The sequence below is a fragment of the Gymnogyps californianus genome, chromosome 5 (genome assembly GCF_018139145.2).
Source record: "Gymnogyps californianus isolate 813 chromosome 5, ASM1813914v2, whole genome shotgun sequence".
Taxonomy (NCBI): Eukaryota; Metazoa; Chordata; class Aves; order Accipitriformes; family Cathartidae; genus Gymnogyps; species Gymnogyps californianus.
The window spans coordinates 11365129-11385379 of NC_059475.1; the positions used below are offsets into that span (position 1 = coordinate 11365129).

General features: G+C 35.9%; 1 protein-coding gene across 7 annotated transcripts in view; it reads right to left on the bottom strand.

The window, feature by feature from the left end:
* Positions 1–20251, bottom strand: part of USP47 (ubiquitin specific peptidase 47) — a 58385-nt gene that overhangs the window by 9443 nt on the left and 28691 nt on the right. For 3 of the 7 annotated variants that reach the window (XM_050898358.1, XM_050898356.1, XM_050898359.1), the window contains exons 9-20: positions 17410–17505; positions 17167–17319; positions 15576–15743; positions 13149–13280; positions 12361–12437; positions 11990–12045; positions 7706–7818; positions 6696–6800; positions 5465–5669; positions 4915–5030; positions 3738–3857; positions 1667–2444 (exon numbers count right to left, since the gene is read on the bottom strand). In XM_050898358.1, the coding sequence (XP_050754315.1) occupies positions 1667–2444; positions 3738–3857; positions 4915–5030; positions 5465–5669; positions 6696–6800; positions 7706–7818; positions 11990–12045; positions 12361–12437; positions 13149–13280; positions 15576–15743; positions 17167–17319; positions 17410–17505 (2119 nt within the window). Of the gene's footprint in view, positions 1–1666; positions 2445–3737; positions 3858–4914; positions 5031–5461; positions 5670–6695; positions 6801–7705; positions 7819–11989; positions 12046–12360; positions 12438–13148; positions 13281–15575; positions 15744–17166; positions 17320–17409; positions 17506–20251 lie in introns of all 7 variants that reach the window. The other 4 variants (XM_050898354.1, XM_050898360.1, XM_050898353.1 and 1 more) reach the window with 2 other exon arrangements.

Sequence of the window (20251 nt, forward strand, 5' to 3'; positions counted from 1 at the left end):
GAATTATAGTTAATGGCCACATTTACATTTTATCTGAGGGTGTTACTGTAACCTTTAAGAGCTTTGCTGTATTTTAAGTGTTTATGGGTAGATATTCCTGGAAGACATAGCAGTTCCAAACTGTCTGCAATCAGTGGTGGAACAAAGTAGTATCTTCTTCATTCATTAAGACAACAAATAGAGAGAATCAGATGGAGCGTTTGCAGATAATCCCCCTACAGGTTTCCCCTGCCTCAAAGTGGAGACAGAAGTGCTTCCGAGTTGGGGCTGGCCAGGCACATGCCACCAAACCTTTTTTCCTCCTGGCTTTCAGGATTAAAAAGTTGGGTTAACTCTGTGTTCTAGAAGGCCAGAGGATATCACAAGGCATGCTCAAGTCTAGATTAAGGGACTTTTTCACAGAATAGTTTCGTAATTAAGGAAAAGCCACTGTAGTAATATGAAATTCTGGAAAGTAAAGTAAATAGTTTATCTTTAGAAATTGTTTTTCTTTATATATGCAATTTGGACTACACTACAAACTACAGTATGATTATATTGTGTCATGACTCATTAGAATAAGAAAATTGTTATTCAGAATATTTAACTGAACAAATAAATTATTTGAATTATAAATCCGTTCATGTCGTCATACTAAAAACACATGAAAGTTTTCCCCTCAGAATAATCATTTATACAGCGTACTATGAAAGCATCAAAATTACTGTAAACAAATAATTCCTGCATCCAACTAGTCCTACCAAAAAAAGGGAAAAATTAAAGTAGTTCAAGATTAGCCCCAAAGAAAGATCCTTCCAAGCTAAAGGAGTAATTTTATTAAAACTTCAGTAGCTGCAATTAAATTTCTCTGTGGTTTTAAAAATGAAAATATTTGTTCACCAAAAATAAATAAATAAATAAATAATTCAGCAAAAAATATTTTACTCTATTATTATTACATCAGGATTTCTGGATTGACAGGAAAACCTTTGCCTTTCAAAATATTTATGTTATATCCTGTTATTCTTTAATTATTCTTCTGTTAGTTATAAAACATACGCAGGTACTGAGCATTGTTTAAATGATTTATCTTTATGACAATTAATATACTACTTAGGCTCTTACACTGAACTTGTTCAGACATTTTCATGTCAGCCATACACTTCGTTGTACCTATTGTACTTCAGTCAATGAAAAGCAACAGTCTACTGAATTAAATGATCAATATCAAGTATGTTTGAATTTTCTTTACAGTCAAATGACTAGGAGTTTTCAGATTTGTTAATCTAAATATTAACAGAATTATTGCTCTGTGAACCACAGTAAATAACTGCATTCTGAAACAGGTGAATCATCATCATCAGATGCAACTGTTTTCCTTTCACTGGAAGACAACTCAGCTTGCTCTCCAGAAAACACTTTCAATGTGAGGAAATGAATGTATCATAGAGGTAGCTTTTAATTTTCTTAAAAACAAAAAAGCAAGACACTGTTCAAATATGTAATCACTTATTACAAGATCAAAATTAAGCTAGATTTTTGCTGAATGCAACACCATGTCCCATCTTTGCACTTTCATTAGCTTTAACTTGACATATAATCAAGTTTTTCAATAGTTAACACAGCGTACGAATTAAATAGTAATAGAAGCTGGCTTATTTTAAGGCACTTAAAAAAGAATACATACATTTTTGCCCTTCTCCCGAACCTTCATCTGCAGTGTAGGGTTCTGACTTAAAGTACATATATTGTGCTTCTCCTCTGCTCTTGCCACTTTCATCGTATTCACTGTCTGTTCCAGAATCTTCTTCTGCTGTGTCCCACGTTTCTTTCTTCCCCTGATTTGCTTTTGATCGCCTACTACTTGTGATACTATGAGAATCAAGTCCATTAGCCAAGGGAAGTGGGGCATTGTCCACGTTGCATAAAGTATCACTGCTATGACTGGAGCTGAGGATATCACTGTCCACTGAACTTGTACTCCTGTCGTTATTTACATCTGAATCTGACCGTTCCTCAGACTGGAGATTTTCTGGATCGGAAATCTGAATTTGGTTTTCAAGTTCTCTGTTTTCTGCTGATGCTGAAGAGTCTATTTCATTTAAAGGTGATTCAATGTTTTCAAAATCACTGGCTTCTGTGCTTTTGCTGCTGTCTCCATTATCCCCCTCCTGCTGCTGCTGCAAGGACAAGCTTTTAAGCTTTTCAGTGCTTTCTTCCAGAATTGCCTCTACAGATTTCATATTACCTACAGGTCCTTTTACTCTTTCACAGGCTTCATCCAAGTTGCCTGAATCTCCACTAGACTTCTGATAAACTGCTCGTCTAAATTGAGATCCAGGTGATTGCTCTGGTAATGAAACATACAGTCTGATTGTATTTGCATGACGATCCAAAAGTTTCCATAAATGAGAATCTGTATATGCCACATGACGATCTAAAGACTCTGAGCTTTCAATAAATACCTGAACATAAAATAAGTGTTTTATCATGTAGTGTTATTTTAAATAAAAGTAAAAGCAACAATAGCAAACAGATAGAACTGAGCACACATTAGAAATTATGTCACTAAGAAACATTCCATTTTATAAAAAATTAAAATTAAAATACATGTTCAGAAAAAGATAGACTAAGGAATCTGTAGTTTAATAATGATTTCACTTTTCCTTATTTTCATAATCATGTTAAGATTGGAGTGAACTGTAACCAGACTGACCAGCTACAGTGAACACTTTTATATTCAGAAGTGTATTTATATATCACTTCATGTGCACCCTTCACCTGTACACTAGTTATGGTAGTAATGAGACCCACAACTACAGCTGGCAGTCTTTCTTTATTTTCCAGTATAGCATCATAAATAAGGAATCTTTAAATGTAGACATGGGTAAGCAATAGTGCAAATTAGAACACAAGGGAACAAATTTCTCTTTTCCCTTTGCCAAAGGCCACTGTGTTGTAGTGACAACGTGAATGCAAATGGGCTTGAAGTAACTGAATAACAAGTCAATGCCATTGTTTTGGTCAGCTATAAGCCATCAAAGCCTTCGCTAATCTTTCTTCATCGAGGATAGTGTGTTCTTGAGCTTAAATTTCAGAGACAGAGGATGTGCAAAATGTGCTAAAAGATGTGCTATTACTACTGTAGTAAAAAGGGCAATGCTACAGATGTTTATTTAAGTTATTTAAGTACTAAGTTACTCTTTGTCTGAATGCATTACATAACTATTATTGGAAACATTTATTAGAAGTCTTTTTGGGAAAACAATATAAATTTGGCTAGGGGGAATTTGCATAGTAAAAATTACTGAATTTAAGACAAAAACCCACCAAAAACTTCTCTTAGTTTTGACATTTGTTTCTTAAGAACTTTAATACTGAGAGCAGACAGCTGTTCAGAAGTTTTAGAAAACAAATTAAGCAGGCTTCACAGTAATATGCCAACCTTTGTTCCCTAAGGGTTGACTTTTAAAAATCTTCATCGTAAGGTTGTTAACCTCAGCATCATTTGAACCACTCAGTACCAACCAGATGTCTGATTCTAAATCTGCTCTACCTTGTTATATACACTTGGTTTCATACAGCCTATAGTATTCATCAGCACAATATTTGCTAGTTAAAAAACCCACACAGTACACAGTGAAATACGTGACAGTTATCCATTATAAATTCTATACAGATATCCATACCTTTTATATAACACAACGGTGAAGTCTACAAATACATGAAATGAACAATTTAAAAACCAGAGCATGTACCTTGTTGCTTCTGAAAAAGCCTTCAGCTTTCAGTGTTTTGCTGGAAACATTCAGAAGACGCAAGTCATTGTAGCAACGTTCTAATACTACCCGCATGGTTTCAGCAGGCAGGTGTGTAGCCTAAAATAAGATATTGACAGTAAGGCAACATGCACATTACACGTAATTTCAAATACTCGAACAAGTATTTCATTTTTTGAGATTATTCATAGGGAAAGGAGAAGGTTTGTTTATTGACTTATCAATTGCAAAAGACAACGTGGGGGAAAACCTCCCAAGCCTGTTCAGTCCCAGCTCCTTTCCTCCATCCTTTGATATGTAGCAAATGTTAGTTTTTCCAAAAGGTCAGTTGACTAAAAGGGCTTGGCTTTGCAGAGAACTGGCAAATTGTTAATGACCAGTAATATAAGGAATCAGTCTTATTTAGGGTATGAACCAACTGAAAATAAAAAAAATATTCTTGAGCATCAGGTTTTGCACACTGTTCACTTACTTCTTAATTAGACTGAATTCAAATTACTGAAATCATGTTTCATAACAAATATTATGAAGTTACACCAACCACTGAACTATTTTACACAGAACTGACTAAAACTTCTATCTTCCAATTCAATGGAAGCAGTAACATCCCATGGTTTAAGACCATGTAAAAATCAATCTGCATCTTAATAACAAGTGGCTGCTGCGATGAAGATGAGGGTTTGTAGGGAGAATGTGGACAGCTTTGGATGTTAAATTTCAATTACTGAAGCCAATGGGGGAAGTTACATGTCGGATTCAGTTATATGGTAACAGTTCACTAGTTCTGCCACGGACTGGATACTCAGTGAGGTGGTTCAAGTTACTAACCCAAAAGAACATGAACCCAACTCTTCAGCTTCACCAAAAAACTTATTATCTGGTAAGCTAGTAAGCAATATGGCCAGACAGTGACTAAGCTTGTGCAAAAGCCAGGGCAGACTCTGGATGGAAGCAAGAAGCAGACTGCTGCTTTTAGCAGCACTGGGCAGATAGACAAGCTCCACTGTAACAACTAACCTAACCCTACCAGACATGACACACAGTATGAACTGCAAAAGGTGCAGGCTCTCATTTTGGATATTTAAATTATGACACATTTCCACAGTAAGAATGAATGAAAACTCTGTAACACAAGTCCTTAATGACTGTAAATTACCTTTGAAATTAGCTGTTTAAATTCTGAAACTGTTTGATTTAAATAAGCTCGTACACTTATTGGAGGAGCAACAGATTCAGTCTTTAGGTCAACTACGTGAACCTTTACCATGACCTCTGTAGGGAAGAGGAAAAAGAAAACAAAGCCACATATATATAAGAGAGAATTCAACAGGCAAAGAAAACACACATATGCTTGTCTGATGTACTGATTAAGGGGTTGCATTAAATACATACAAATAGTAATTAATTTGAAAAGCAGTCCAATTTCAGAATTTCATTTTCAGATCAATTTTAATGCCAGAGGCAAAAATGTTCCACAGTTTGACAAATTTTAGTATACCTTGCAACTGCTTCAATTAGAAAGAAGTTGGCAACACAGCACAGTACATAGTTCTGAGTACTGACTTCGTAAAATTTAGTACAACAAAGTTTTTCTTCTTTCACACACTATAACAAAGTTCTACGTTTTACAAGTTTTATTTTCATGTCATCACGCAACATACGATTTTAGTCTATCCTTGTCTATATGTAATTACATGTCTTACCACCAGGTTTATAGCACTGGAAAATCTGGTCAGGTTTTCTTGTTTCCAACAGTAAGTCAAACATGTACGTTGATTTGACACCTCCAAGTAATAAACCCATTGGTGTATCCTCTTCTCCTTCATAAGATCGTTCCAAGTAGTCATGAAACTCATCGTATTTGACAAGACGACAGCAATCCAAAGGAACGGCCTCTTCTAAATCCATTAGCTAAATCATGCACACACAAAAACCCCCCAAACATTTAATAATGGTTTATTTGTGAGTTTAGTTTTTCCCTTGTAAGCTAGAAATACCTCAGTACATGTACATCCAGGAATCCTTTGAATTCACAAATTTCAATTTGGTTTTAGAAAAAACACACGCATACATCATATATATTATATACATACACTTACAATATATATATACATGTTTTCAAAATCAAAAAGGAAGCCTGCATCAAAATGCAGAGAAGAGGAAAGTTTGAGAAGTATGTATATAAGCACATGAAGTCAGGTCCCGGAAGTATATTGAGAGGAATACATTGTGTATCAGTTATACCAAATGGCATCTCAGAGGCCTGAGGAAGTCATATCCACCAATTATCTTCCATGCATTTCAAGGAGATATTAACACATTCCAAATCTGTAACTGCCTTGCTGGTACTCTCCCAGCCAAAGACATATATGGCAAGAACCAAAGAGTACAAGTAGGTAAGCAAGAATAGAAGTCTTCAACTTCTACCTGTTTGAGGAAGGCAACAATCAACAGATGCTTTGGTGCCCACTGATGTTATTGTATTAGCTATGCAGGAAGTTACTTCAAAGAATTCTCTTACTACATATCTAATACAACATTTTCACTGCAATACAAATATAAGCATTCATAATTCTTTCAACTTACTGAGGCTATGGTGAGTCTAACAGCAGGTCTCACTATCTGATTTTAAAATAAGGGTATGGAGAATCATACTGCCTTTTAAAAGGGCAGGCTATATCATTCCAATCAGAAATCATCTGATGGCTACTAACAGAAAACTCAGTCAACAATCCCCAACTAGAACACCTCTTAAAAAAAACCACCCTACCACAAAAAAACCCCAAAACAACCCCCAAAAAACAACCCACAACAAAAAACCCCACAGCCAACCCCCCACAAACACTCCCACAGCATTAGAAATTTAAAAACTGAAGATACACAACAGCAGAAAAAATTATATCTAACAATTAAACTATTCTGTTATGCACAGCAGACCTTGTAAGCTATTTCCACAGCTTCCTTCAGTGTCCTGTCCTTATGAACCTCTAATTTGTTCTCCATCATTATTTGTTTTGTAGGATGCATGCAGAACAATTTAATCTATGAAATACAAAAGGAAGAAAAACGATCATGAAGGCATTTCCAAACACCTTTCATATTAGAGTACATTTAAATTTACAACCCTATATTCAAGCAATCTAATATAAAATACATCTTTACCTCTACTTCAGCTATAGGACAGTTTCCTTTCAGCTGGTTACACAACTGCAGATAGAAAACGTCAAAGGCACAGTAGATAGCACTAGTGTGTATACATGTGTATCTATATCTTTTTGCAAGCTAGGGTACAACGTCTATAACCAGAACATCTTTAAACTGTAGGCAGCGTGCAAATCCAAAACAAAACGCACGTAGGAACAATGAATGTGAAATTCCTTTTTCAGATACAGAGTTACATATTTCACAACCATAGAGAACCTTCTAATAAAACAATCACTTGATTCATAGGTAGACCAGCTGACTGTCATGGTTGTAAGTCATAGATGTCATATTTTGTTTGTTACTATTGAATCTATGGTTGGAAAAAGATTCTGCTCTTTCTGCCAAATAATTATTTTAAATTAGTTTAAGAAACATCATTTCACAAAGCAAAGGGCATATGAAAAGATTTAACAGTACGAAACACCTAACATACAGCATTACATACTCCTTGGAATTCATTTTGCTGAAATCAATTGATGTCAGATTAACTATAGTTTTGTTTTGGTTTTAATACCAATTCAAATTCACATGGAAGACATGAACTCAACAAAAAATCTCTGGTGAATACCTCTAACAGATGCCTCCACTGTGTGCAGGCTTCCAATAGGTGTACAATTCATTTTAAAGAGTTATAATACATTTATCACAAAAGAGTCCTTGTATTATAGTAAAAAATTACTATTTAGTGTAGAAACATTTCTTGCTAGAAATGTATTGTTACTTTATTCAGCACAAATTCTAACCTTGCAAGTGTTGCGCTCAATTTCACGTTGCCTCTTTTCTTGTTCTTCCAATTCTCTCTCTTTCTGTACCAACTGTTTAATATGCTCTGGATACTCATGTGCCTCAAGAAACTCTGCCAGTAAAAACAAAGCAATAGTTTTAAAAAATAATTTTTTCCAGAGGGCAACAACTTAGGAATTATGGGTATATTTAATAGTTATCTTTCTTGTCTTCTTTCCTCTCTCTTCTCCACCCAAATTTCCCACTATACTATGTCCTGTTCTCTTTTTCATGATTTAAATGAAACCAAAGTCAGCCTTTTATTCCCCCTAATTATACATCAGCAACACAAAAAAATGCTATTAGCACAAGATTAATATTCCAGTATCAGTAAGGGAAGCTTTGCTGTTGTAAAGAAATACACTAAGACTGATGACTGCACTTCAGTCTGTTTTTACAATAAAGGTAAATTCTGTTCTAGAAAGTGAATTAGCTGATAATAAAAGTCACAAGGTATCATCTATATCATGATAAAAATAAATATTGCACTTAATACAGATTAGTGTACTTCATGAGATTTTGTTTCATACAGAGAAACAAGAACAGAACATGCAATACTTCATCAAGTTTAAAAAAAAAATCAACTTTTGCAAATACAGCTGTCTTCCAATCCTGGTGCCACTCCTATCGCAAGGAATTGGGCAAATAATTTTTCAGATTCAAAAACGGGTTTGGCATGTTCAAGAAATCTGAAATAGCAGATTCAGTTTCTTTTACTTGCTTGTTGAGGAATTAACAATCATAGCACTTACAGGAAAATCTACTTCCAAAGACAGCTCTTGACCCAGACTCTGTTTATGGCTGCTGTTTATTATGTTTATTACAATCACTTCTTGTTCAGAATTAATAATATTGCTTCAATGATTCAAATATTGAAATATTATTTTTTGTTGCTCTGAAGACTTACTATATCAATCTGTTGATAAAAGGCTGTTTTGACAGTATCCTTCTTGTGTTGAATCCACTTCAAAACTATATAAAGCATCTACCTGATTTTAAAGTAACAGTATCTGAAGTGATATATTTTTATAACTGCACTGTCCCCTGTATCATGAATTCTCAGAAACAAAGAGAAGCCAGCAAAATTGATTTTGTGAGATACTTAGTTTTTCTCCTCCCTTTCTCCTCAAAGAAAATACCATTGTTCAACTTTATGGAGAAAATAGAAAAGTAAAAGAAAATAGTAGAAAAAACTAGAAAAGTAGAAAATAACATCTGAAAGTACTCTATGTATGATGAAATAGATTGCTGCTAAAAATAAATGTGGTTTGTGTTTATTAGGATGTTGAAATAATATGACAAATTTGCTCCAAGTATCATAAAACACTTTTTAGAACATACTGATGTAGAAGTAGTTGCAAGTCTACTTTTATTAATTTTAGGATTTTTAAAAATAAAATTTAGTATAAGCTTAGAGGTTTTTAGTTTGTATTCTAAAAAACATTAAAGCTTGTTTTACTCATCCTTGCTGTCCTGGCTTCAGCTGGGATAATTTTCATTCTAGTAGCTGGTATAGTGTTATGTTTTGGATTTAGTAGGAAAATAATGTTGATAACACACTGATGTTTTTAGTTGTTGCTAAGTAGTGTTTATACTAAGTCAAGGATTTTTCAGCTTCTCATGCCCTGCCAGCAAGAACGTTGGAGGGGCACAAGCAGTTGGGAGGGGACACAGCCAGGGCAGCTGACCCAAAATGGCCAAAGGAATATTCCACACCATATGACATCATGGCCAGTATATCAACTGGGGAGAGTTGGCTGGGAGGGGTGGATCGCTGCTTGGGAACTCACTGGGCATCGGTCAGCAAGTGGTAAGCAATTGCATTGTGCATTGCTTGCTTTGTATATTCTAATTCTTTTAGTATTATTATTGTAATTTTATTATTATTATCATCATCATTATTTTTCTTCCTTTCTGTCCTATTAAACTGTCTTTATCTCAACCCACGAGGTTTGGGTTTTTTTTTCTTTTGATTCTCTCCCCCATCCCACTGGGTGGGGGGAGTGAGCGAGCGGCTGTGTGGTGCTTAGTTGCCGGCTAGAGTTAAACCACGACACTTGCACTGCTAATTTCTTTTCTTATTCTTAGGAACAGTCATTCTCAGTTTCTCATGTGGAATTCAAAATTTTACCTCATAAGAAGCAGTTAAGGAAGCAGACAACTATTCATCTCCCTCCTAAAATATTTACAGCAGCAGAATAAGATAAATGTTATTTTCAAAGATCTTCAATTCCCTCCTCTACTGGACACGTTACAAGCTAGTGTGTTACAAACTCTCTCAAGTATACAAGTCTTTTCTATGCTTGTATGCTCTTCAAAAAGAATGAGTATGCCCCAAAAGGAGCTACACAATGCGAGGTGCCAAAGGTTTCAGTTGTGAGATTCTATTCTATTAAGTAATATGTAATTTCAGTTTACCAATTAAGAATAAAATAAATCCAGCTATCAAAATACTCTCCCTAAAAAAGGATGATTTTAAGATTCTTGAGAGCTTGAATCTATTCTTTCGGACACCCAACCTCTTGAGCACTTAATGAAAAAGAAAAAAAAAAAAAAGGAGGAATGCAGAGGTATTAGAGGTTTTTTACCTGCCTTTGAAAGTTTATGTGGCTTCTCATCTGCTCAAGCTATTAGGAAAAATTATTCACTGACTAGATCTTCTTCTGCACTTCAGTGCATTAAAGTTCTGGCAATTGAACTATATACACCCCGAAAACTTCGAACAGTCTACACTATTTATCAGCCTAACTTCAACCAGGCTACAAACCGACAAATTTCCCTTTATAAGGGCAGACTGCTGAATTTTTCCTTTAAGAAAAAAATAAATACAGCTTTGATACTGTAAGCAAATTAATCTTTGGCTAGATTCAACCAGTTAGAATATTAACAAAATACTTGGTTCTTCCAGGCACACTGCTGATGAGAGAAAGTGTGGCTAGCCACTGCTCTTCTGGTTTCCTTTCTACAGCTGTGCTTCTAACAAGGGATTAACAAAAAGGGGAAAATAGCAAACTAACATGCTTCCTTCTATTCTGATATTAGTTAAAAAAAGTTCTATCAAACTTTCATTTACTACTGCATCATTTAGGTGCGCTCAGATTTTAAATGAGAAACGTTACGTGTTTCAGCCTGGAGAAGAGAAGGCTCTGGGGACACCTTATAGCAGCCTTCCAGTACCTAAAGGGGGCCTACAAGAAAGCCGGAGAGGGACTTTCTGCAAGGGCATGTAGCGATAGGACAAGGTGTAATCGATTTGAACTGAAAGACGGTAGATTTAGATTAGATGTAAGGAAGAAATTCTTCACAATGAGGGTGGTGAGGCACTGGAACAGGTTGCTCAGAGAGGTTGTGGATGCCCCATCCCTGGAAGTGTTCAAGGCCAGGTGAGATGGGGCTTTGAGCAACCTGATCTAGTGGAAGGTGTTCCTGCCCATGGCAGGGGGGTTGGAACTAGATGATCTTTAAGGTCCCTTCCAACCCAAACCATTCTAGGATTCTATGAAATAATACAGTATTATTAAAAAAAAAAAATCTACAACGAGAAATCCTGAAAGTTTACAGTTATTAGTAATATGAACAGTCTAAGACCCTATGAAATTAGCCAATACTTGAATGAAGCCTCCAACCAGACATTCCTGTTTTGAATTAAAATAGAATCTTCATTTTCCACTGTATCATATTTCAAAGATTAATCAACCTGTCAGGTATTACATAGGGCCAGGCATCCTCTAAGCCTCGGTGAACTAAATCAGAGATGAGGGGAATAAAAGACCGTGAAATCCAAGATTTGTTTCTGCCTATATAACTTATAGTATATTGTCTCACCTCCTAACTGAAACACAAACAATAAGGGCTGGTTATAAAGTGTAAAACTTTGTCATTATGAAGTTCTTACATACTTATTTTTAAGAAAATTTTTTTATTCTATCAATCATGACACTATATAGCATTACATTACAGTTTATTCAGTGTCACCCAGTATACCTGTTTTTCATTTCCATGATATCCAAAATACCAAAAAATTACACAATTTATTTTGTGACAACCTCCTAATGATCCATAAAGGTTTACTATAAGAAGAGTAATGAAAAGCTATGAAAGGCTTCCTTTATGAAAGTTACTTTAGCTTACCCTAAAAATACCAATACTACCATCCCTCACAAAAATCGGTACTCATCACATGTAAAACATCTCCTTATTCCACAACAGAATCTTACTATTTAAGAACTCCAAAGCATACTTACTTGCATTTCTCGTTGGATCCTTCAGTCTATATATCAGCATGTATGCGTTTGTGGAGCTGGTGGAGAAAAGAATAGTTATCTGAATTTATCAGATAGGAGGACAATATTGACTTCAAAAGTTGTTTTGGTTTTTTCCCCAGTAAGGAGTTATGTCATGTATATCTTAGCAATACACTAACCAAAAATGATTTTCAAAAATAAATATGACATTATTTCAATGATCTGAAACAGCCATCAGGATAGTTCTTACAATTATTTGAAGCATCTACTATTAATTTTAAGCTAACATGTTAAGCACATGCATCTTGGCCATTCATTTGATTACGCTAAACCACCACCAGAAAGAAAAGTAATATTACAGTACTACTAACCTAGCAAAAGCACTGGAATAATAGCCTCTGCTTCCAGAAGATCCACCATATGTTTTCTTAATATCTTCCTGAGTTATCTAACAGAAAACCAACTTAATGATTATTTGAGAAACTGGCACTAATCAAGACGCATTTATTCTCATTAGGAAAATGGCATTACATAATTAACACACAATATTAATCATTCTAATTTTTAAAAATATTTCTGCTTATTTGCTGACTGCAAAAAAACCTGTTTCCAAGTGATCTGCCTCTTCATTTTACAACGAATGTAAACTTTTTTTTTTTAAAGCAGGAACCTGTTAGAAAAACAATATCCAGGTTCTTGATTGTACTAATGTTTCTGGATACATGTAACACCTGAAATGCATCAGCAGGACAGGTTTAACAGCACAATCTGGGTTGTAATATGTCTACAAATACACTTCTCTAAGTAAGAAGTACTCTTCACATGTATAAAAGGCAAAATTCTAAATTCAGCCTGGTCTGTACACGAATAAAGGCCTCTTTATGAACCATCCCCCTTCACCATCAAGAAGAATCACTCCTCCCCCCCAACACACAAAAGCCCATACATAAATAAGAAAACCCCTAGAAATCAGTTAAGCTAATGAGTGAAACATATGTATACGGCAGGACATTAGGATGAGAAGATGAAACGAAGTAAATGCTTGAAATACCTGCACATAAAACCAGATTCACTATATGTAAGTGAAAAATCACATATAAAATAGGAACTTATTGGTTCATCTATGAGTACACAAGATAACTAAAAATACTATTTTTACCTTGCTAACATGCTGATCATTAAAGCTGTACCACTGGTCATCACTAAAAGATTTTATACAGGCATAATAATGGCCACCAGCAGCACTTCCAGAATGAACCATAACAGAAAAGAGCTCATACAGTAAAGAACTCTGGGGAGAGAAGAAAAAGGTGTGATATATATTAAGTAAAGAAAAGGTAACCAAATTATCATTTTAGAAAGTTTTAAAACAATTAAACGAACCCAAATATATAAATAGTTATATGTTACAAAACAGGTCTGTGTAACAGAAACACATTAATGCAATAGACACTGAACAAAATCAGAACTCTGATACGCTAAACATTATACAAGAGTATGTAACAATGGAAGTAAAGAGAATTTCCCCTTTTGCTGGTGGGAAGAGAGAGAGAAAAGACCAAATGACTTAAGAAAAAAAACCCAAAACATGGAAACATTTTTGAACTGGCTTAATGCATTACTGTTACTTCTTTTCTGTACAACCTCTGAATTTGTGAATTCTTAGCTAGATAGGTATTAAACATATCTCCACACAAAAAACAAAAGTAATGACCAACTTGCCTGTAGCTACAAAGTTTAGTCTTATTTGCTATCACCCTTCTCTGCATTCTTGAAGATTGCTTTTTGCGCCTTAATGTATACCGCAAACCAGCAACACACCATTCAATGCTTATCAGCACTCTGCATTAATTTATTACACCACTCGGAGTTTGCTGTCATAAACCTTTCTTTTCATAGATAAAAGGATGGAAATAAAGGGTACTAAGGACATACCTTCAGTGTTGTGTATACATTAAAAATAAAACTGAACAATACTGACTCACACAAGTGTTACAAGAATAAAATATTTTTAGTTTATATAGAGGAAATGCTCTGTAAATTCTTAGCATAGACTGCATCCATTATTAAGATATCCAAACCAAAAAGCTAACAACATGGCTTGACAACTAGTTTGCCTTGAGAACAAGTAGTATGAATTAACTGGCCAAAGGTACTGTCAATACTAGGACATGATATTTGCATTACAGATACATTACAATACTTTGTCCCTGTTCCAGTCAAGTGACTATCTATTAATTTCTTTCTTTTTTTCCAGCTAAGATTGACAGTATTCAGAACATTTATCAAAAAAACCTCTCAAATCGTTTAAGGTAAATTTAAACAGGGACAGATGTGCAGATTAAAACGCAAGACAGCCATTAAATAGTTATGAAAGTAACAGTTACAGCCAAACAGCTTCCTAACAAGTCTGAATAAAAACCATTGGCCAAATTTCAGATGAGCTCACTGAATAACAAGACATTAAGTACATACTGTAGACATTACCATAAAACTCAGGATTTTTGATTAATTTTGTATTGGCAAGAAAACTCAATCAGGTTTCTTGAAGATCTCTGCTAATCTTTATGTCCCACAGAAGGATGACTGCTATTCTAGACCAATTTGCTGCTCAATTCCTTTATATTAACTCAAGATGACTGAATGAATATTTAACACTTAGACCCAAGGCCTCATCTAAATGACTGCTTTTATAAGGACAAGAAATGGATGGCAGAGACTGATCAAAACTTTCCAATCTTCTCCTACTAAGCTGCAAGACACTTTTGCAGCCAAAGCTAGTAGGCCTTTGACAGTTGGCCTCAAAGAAAAAACACTGCTCACAAGACAAAACAGTCTTCAATTCGAGGGTCTACTGCCAAAACAAGTTATCTGGGAATTCTCAGTCTGATAAGCTGGGAAGACCTTTATTCTCAGGTGACCTCCAAATCAGTTGCATGCTTTCCTCTGCTGTAGTGTCAATTTTTGGAATTTGAATAAAAACACACACTCCCACCCCCTCACCCCACCCCCAATATCAGAATTAATTATATTTTTATCATTTACATTTGTGGTGGGTTGACCCTGGCCAGCAACTAAGCACCCACCCAGTCAGTTACTCACTCCTCCCCTTGACTGGGATGGTGGAGAGAATCAGAAGAGCAAAAGTGAGAAAACTTGTGGTTGGAGATAATGACAGTTTAATAAGCGAAGGAAATAGGAAAAAAAAAAATGATGCAACGATGCAAAGGCATTACTCACCACCTCCCACCAGCAGACCAATGCCCAGCCAGTCTCTGAGCAACAGCTACTTCGGAAAGCCCCCAGTTTTTACTGCTGAACATGACATTACACAGCAGGGAACATGGCATGGAATATCCCTCCGGTCAATTCAGGTCAGCCATCCCAGCTATGTTCCCCTTCCATCCTCTTGCCCACCCCTAGCCCTACTCATTACAGGGGCAGAATGAGAAACAGAGAGTTAACACACTGGTGTGCTGTCAACGCTGTTTTAGTCACAAATCCAAAACAGAGCACCACACAGGCTGCCATGAAGAAAATTAACTCCATCCCAATCAGACTCAGTAAAGCATTTTTTTAAACATACCTTTTCACTGCCAGCTTTAGAAATTCTTTCTGCTGCACTATTGCTTTCAAGGCAGATTCCTTCATCAACTCCATCATCATTTGAAAAATCATTGCTCATCTGATCACTGTGACAACTGCCTTCATTTTCAGCTCCACTATCAGTGCAACTCTCAGTCTGAGGAGACTTCTTAAAAAGAAGACATACATACTAACATTATACAACTTTTAAAGTTACATGGAACAAGAAATAACAATACGTTTGTGAAATGAAAAAATTCCAATCTGCAAAACAATGAAACTCCTCAAAAACCTAGAGACCTCTGCAATTCAGCATGGAGAACGGACTTGTTTCTGCTAGTAACTGTCTTCAGTCCACCTCTTAGTTCAGTATTTTCTGGTCTTGTATGCAACTGAATGGTAATTACCTGTTTTCATACTTGGCAAAATTCTATCTGTTACTAGCCTATTCCATTTACTAGTTAATTCAATTAAATACCTGGAAGTCTAATATCAGATAATAAATCCTATTGTAACATGGCCCTCTTAATCAGAACCGATTTGACTGGAAATATTTTCATCCACAGTCAAAGATTTTTCTCCATTTCAACTCATTGGACAGAGTCAAGGTATTACAGTAAGACTGATTAGTGTTCTCTTAGCTTAAAAGCATGATGTCAACAACACTATGAATGCAGTTCATTTAGTACACGTCAGTATATCCACCTCTTACCTGATCCTCTTTCCTCTGGATAATTCTTTTGATTTTCTGACAGTTGTTAATTTTGTCTCAAGTTCTATTCTCCCAGATCAATCTTCATTCTCATTTAGCGTCCCCCCACCCCCCGTAACACTTTGAGAGGCATCAAATTGCTTAAATGGCATACTTCATAAAACAAAGGTTTGTATAGAGCCAGAAAAGCCTCTCCATATGCGTATCAATGCAGTATTTCTCTTATACCACTACAAGCTAGCAGTGTGACATAATGTTTTCCGGAATGGAATTAGAGGAATAAATTTAGTCTTTAATGCAGAAGGCACATTAAATACTTCTTGGTGAATGTAATTGCACAACATGAATTGTGGCCAAAATCAGAAGAGTTAAAAGCCAGAAGAAAATTGAAGTGAAAAATAAAATTTAAAAAATTTCATTTCTACAGTATACACAACACTGAGTCAGAGGGAAGGAATTAGTGATTAATGTTTTCTGGACTAACTTCAGTGTTCAGAGTGTCAAAACTTTACATCACCTCTTGTGACCAAAACAGATTCAGACACAAGTTTAAGAAATATGTTTCATTCTGGATTTGCAGGATATGTAGAAGCCCTGAGACTTGTGCTTTTAAATCACTCCTGTGAAGATACAAGAAATCAGAAACAGCTTCTTTATGGAAGCATAGAAACCCTATAGTGATTAGAGAACATACTTCCTTTTCAATATAACAAAAATCCACGTGGACAGATTTAAAAACTTCAAATTAAAACATTGCATGGCTAAAGAATATTTAGATAAATAATGTTGTTAAAATGGGTTTATTAGACAGACATTTTCAGTTTCTTAATGAGAAACTTCAAGAAAGTTAAAGACTTGTCTCTGAAACCAAACACTTTACCTCATCTTCAACATCAATGAAGACACTCATGTCTAACTCCTCAGGAAAAGTCATACGATCATTGAGTTTAATTCTGTGCATAGTGGTATAATCGAAGTCAAATCTCTTCAGCTGTAATGTCAGCAGATATGGAAAATGCAAGAACCGCAGACCCTAAATGAAGAAAAGACAAGATTATGCTACCATTGTCAGGATTGGTATTTACCAAGAGTAATTTTTGCAAATGATTTGGACAGTCTTTACCTTCCTTGCATCACATTTCTTCTTACATCGTTCACAAAAATACTGATTGGGGCCATCAAGAATCTCAGGCTGAATGAAAGCATGCAGTGCTTCTTCCTAATAATAAAAAGACAGTACCTGATTTTTAAAGATGTTTGCTATGCAGGTATAAATCAAAACAATAAATTTACAATGAGACTACAAACACATACAAATTACTTCAATTAAATCTACAACCAAAATTTGATTGACATAAACTTTGATACAGACACAGAGTCAGGAAAACATGACTAGAAACCAACCTTTCTACCCAGCCCAAGGTTAAACAGTCAAACCACAATTACTCCTAAATATATTTCATTCAGTATTTGATGAATCCAAATTGTCTTTGTTTTAATAAACATACAATATAAAATGACATTTACTCCTGTTATCTTGCACATCACATTTAGTCATGTCTGTTCAGTCAACTACTGCGAAAACAAGCTTATTTTTTAACCCTGCTTTGGCCCTGTTCTGCCAGAATTCTGAGATGGTTCTTCTGCATTTCAATACGCGTTTTTCCCAACAAATACCATCCAATTATTGTGGGGGAGGGGAGAGGTGGCAGGAAAAAATGTTACTCGGTTCCTCAGTGCCCTGCCTAAAGACAGCCTTAGTCCCATTCTACAAAGGGACCTAAGAAACTACATTTGAAGATACTACTTTTAAGTGAAAGGTTGGGAAGGACAGAGGAAGAGTATTTGAGCTTCACTCCCAAAGGAGTGAGAATCAGATACAGCCATCTCCTATAAAGACAGAACTAGCTTCCTAGCGTAAACCTTATGAGGTAACTGACCAATAACTGGAATCTTGTCCTCTGACAGCTGCCTAAAAGTTCTGTCACTAATGCTTAAATCCAGGAGTTTAATGATTTCTACTTTGCTCCTCTCTACAGCAAACAATATTCAAAATACAACCAAACTGATCATTAGTCCTCCCCCTAACATCGTTTGCAACAATGATATTGCAGAAGCTGTACATACTTGAGAACAAACTTGTTAAAACAAAATTCACTAAGAATATTGATATGGGTTCAGTGAAGAATTTTACCCAGAGATTTTAAAAGTTAAAACCTTTAACCTAGTCAGCCTGCAAGCCAATAGGCTCTGGGTTTCTGAACTCCGAGTGGAACCCAGAAGCTCTCTGTTCACCTATGGAGGTGAAAACAAATACAACTTGCATATTTAGACATTCAGTTTAAAGCAAAGAAGATCAACAGAAACAATGTTTTTAAAATTGTTATCTCTTACGAAGGACTGTAGCTGTTCTCTGAAGTCTGAATAAGAAGGGGCTTAACTGGGCAGAGTAAACTCACCAATAGTAATGTGGCTGGCACAGAACTTAAGATTACTATCTAAACCATGTTGTTTGATAAGTCACACTGTGGGAGGAAATCAAGGATATGCCGAGTTCTTCAAAAAGCCTCCAATTCTTCCCTTCTCCCTTCTTTCTTCCTGAGAACTCAGGGAAGCAGCAAGAACAATAATAAAACAAATGTTCTACAAAAGCTCTGTTGCTGTTCTAGGAGAAAGGACTTTTTTTAAAAAGGACTGTATTCCAGGTGACAACTACTCACAAATGAAAAATGTGCCAAACTCAATAGAACAACTGTCCATTGAAGGCAGTCATCTCATTTTACCATTTCTGGATCCAGCCAGAAAAGCCTTTGAACAGCCCTGAATCACAGCTCTTAGGCAGAGAAACTCTCTAGACATGTGAAAACATTTTAGAGTGTGAATTGAACTGCTGTCTATGTATTTACTTCCTAAATGCTACAGAGGCTGAGTTGCTTTTTACTCAAGGGCAACTGTTGTGGTTTAATCCCAGCCAGCAACTAAGCACCACACAGCCGCTCGCTCACTCCCCCCTGGTGGGATGGGGGAGAGAATCGGAAGGGTAAAAGTGAGAAAACTCGTGGGTTGAGATAAAAGACAGTTTAATAGGTAAAGCAAAAGCCCCACGCACAAGCAAAGCAAAACAAGGAATTCATTCACCACTTCCCATCGGCAGGCAGGTGTTCAGCCATCTCCAGGAAAGCAGGGCTCCACCACGTGTAACGGTTACTTGGGAAGACAAATGCCATCACTCCAAATGTCCCCCCCTTCCTTCTTCTTCCCCCAGCTTTATATGCTGAGCATGACGTCCCATGGTCTGGCATATCCCTTTGGTCAGTTGGGGTCAGCTGCCCCCGCTGTGTCCCCTCCCAGCTTCTTGTGCACCCCCAGCCTACTCACTGGTGGGGTGGTGTGAGAAGCAGAAAAGGCCTTGACTCTGGGTAAGCCCTGCTCAGCAATAACGGAAACATCCCTGTATTATCAACACTGTTTTCAGCACAAATCCAAAACATAGCCCCATACTAGCTACTGTGAAGAAAATTAACTCTATCCCAGCCAAAACCAGCACAGCAACAAAAAACTAATGTTTAGTAAGATTATGCACTGAAATGTGAGGAATCTCATTCTAAAATATAAGAAAGACGACTAAGCAAGTTATAGCCCTGCTTAAAAAGGGGAAGAAACAGATTACCGCATTTTGACTATTCTGTAAACTAGTTAAGGAATTAATATTCAGAACTATTTAAATGAAAGCAAAAAAGTTAATAACCAACACAGAAAACATGAAGTGTAGAAAACATCACATAATGACCACAGAACTATCTCTTATGAATCAAATGCCAGTTAAGACAATAAAAATATATTTCAAGTGTAAGAAAAAAGTCACAATTCATGCATCAATATGAAGATGAATGAATGGGAATATATGAATGATGGGACATAAATCATTATGTAATGCTTACATAGACTCATGTGATGTGCAATTT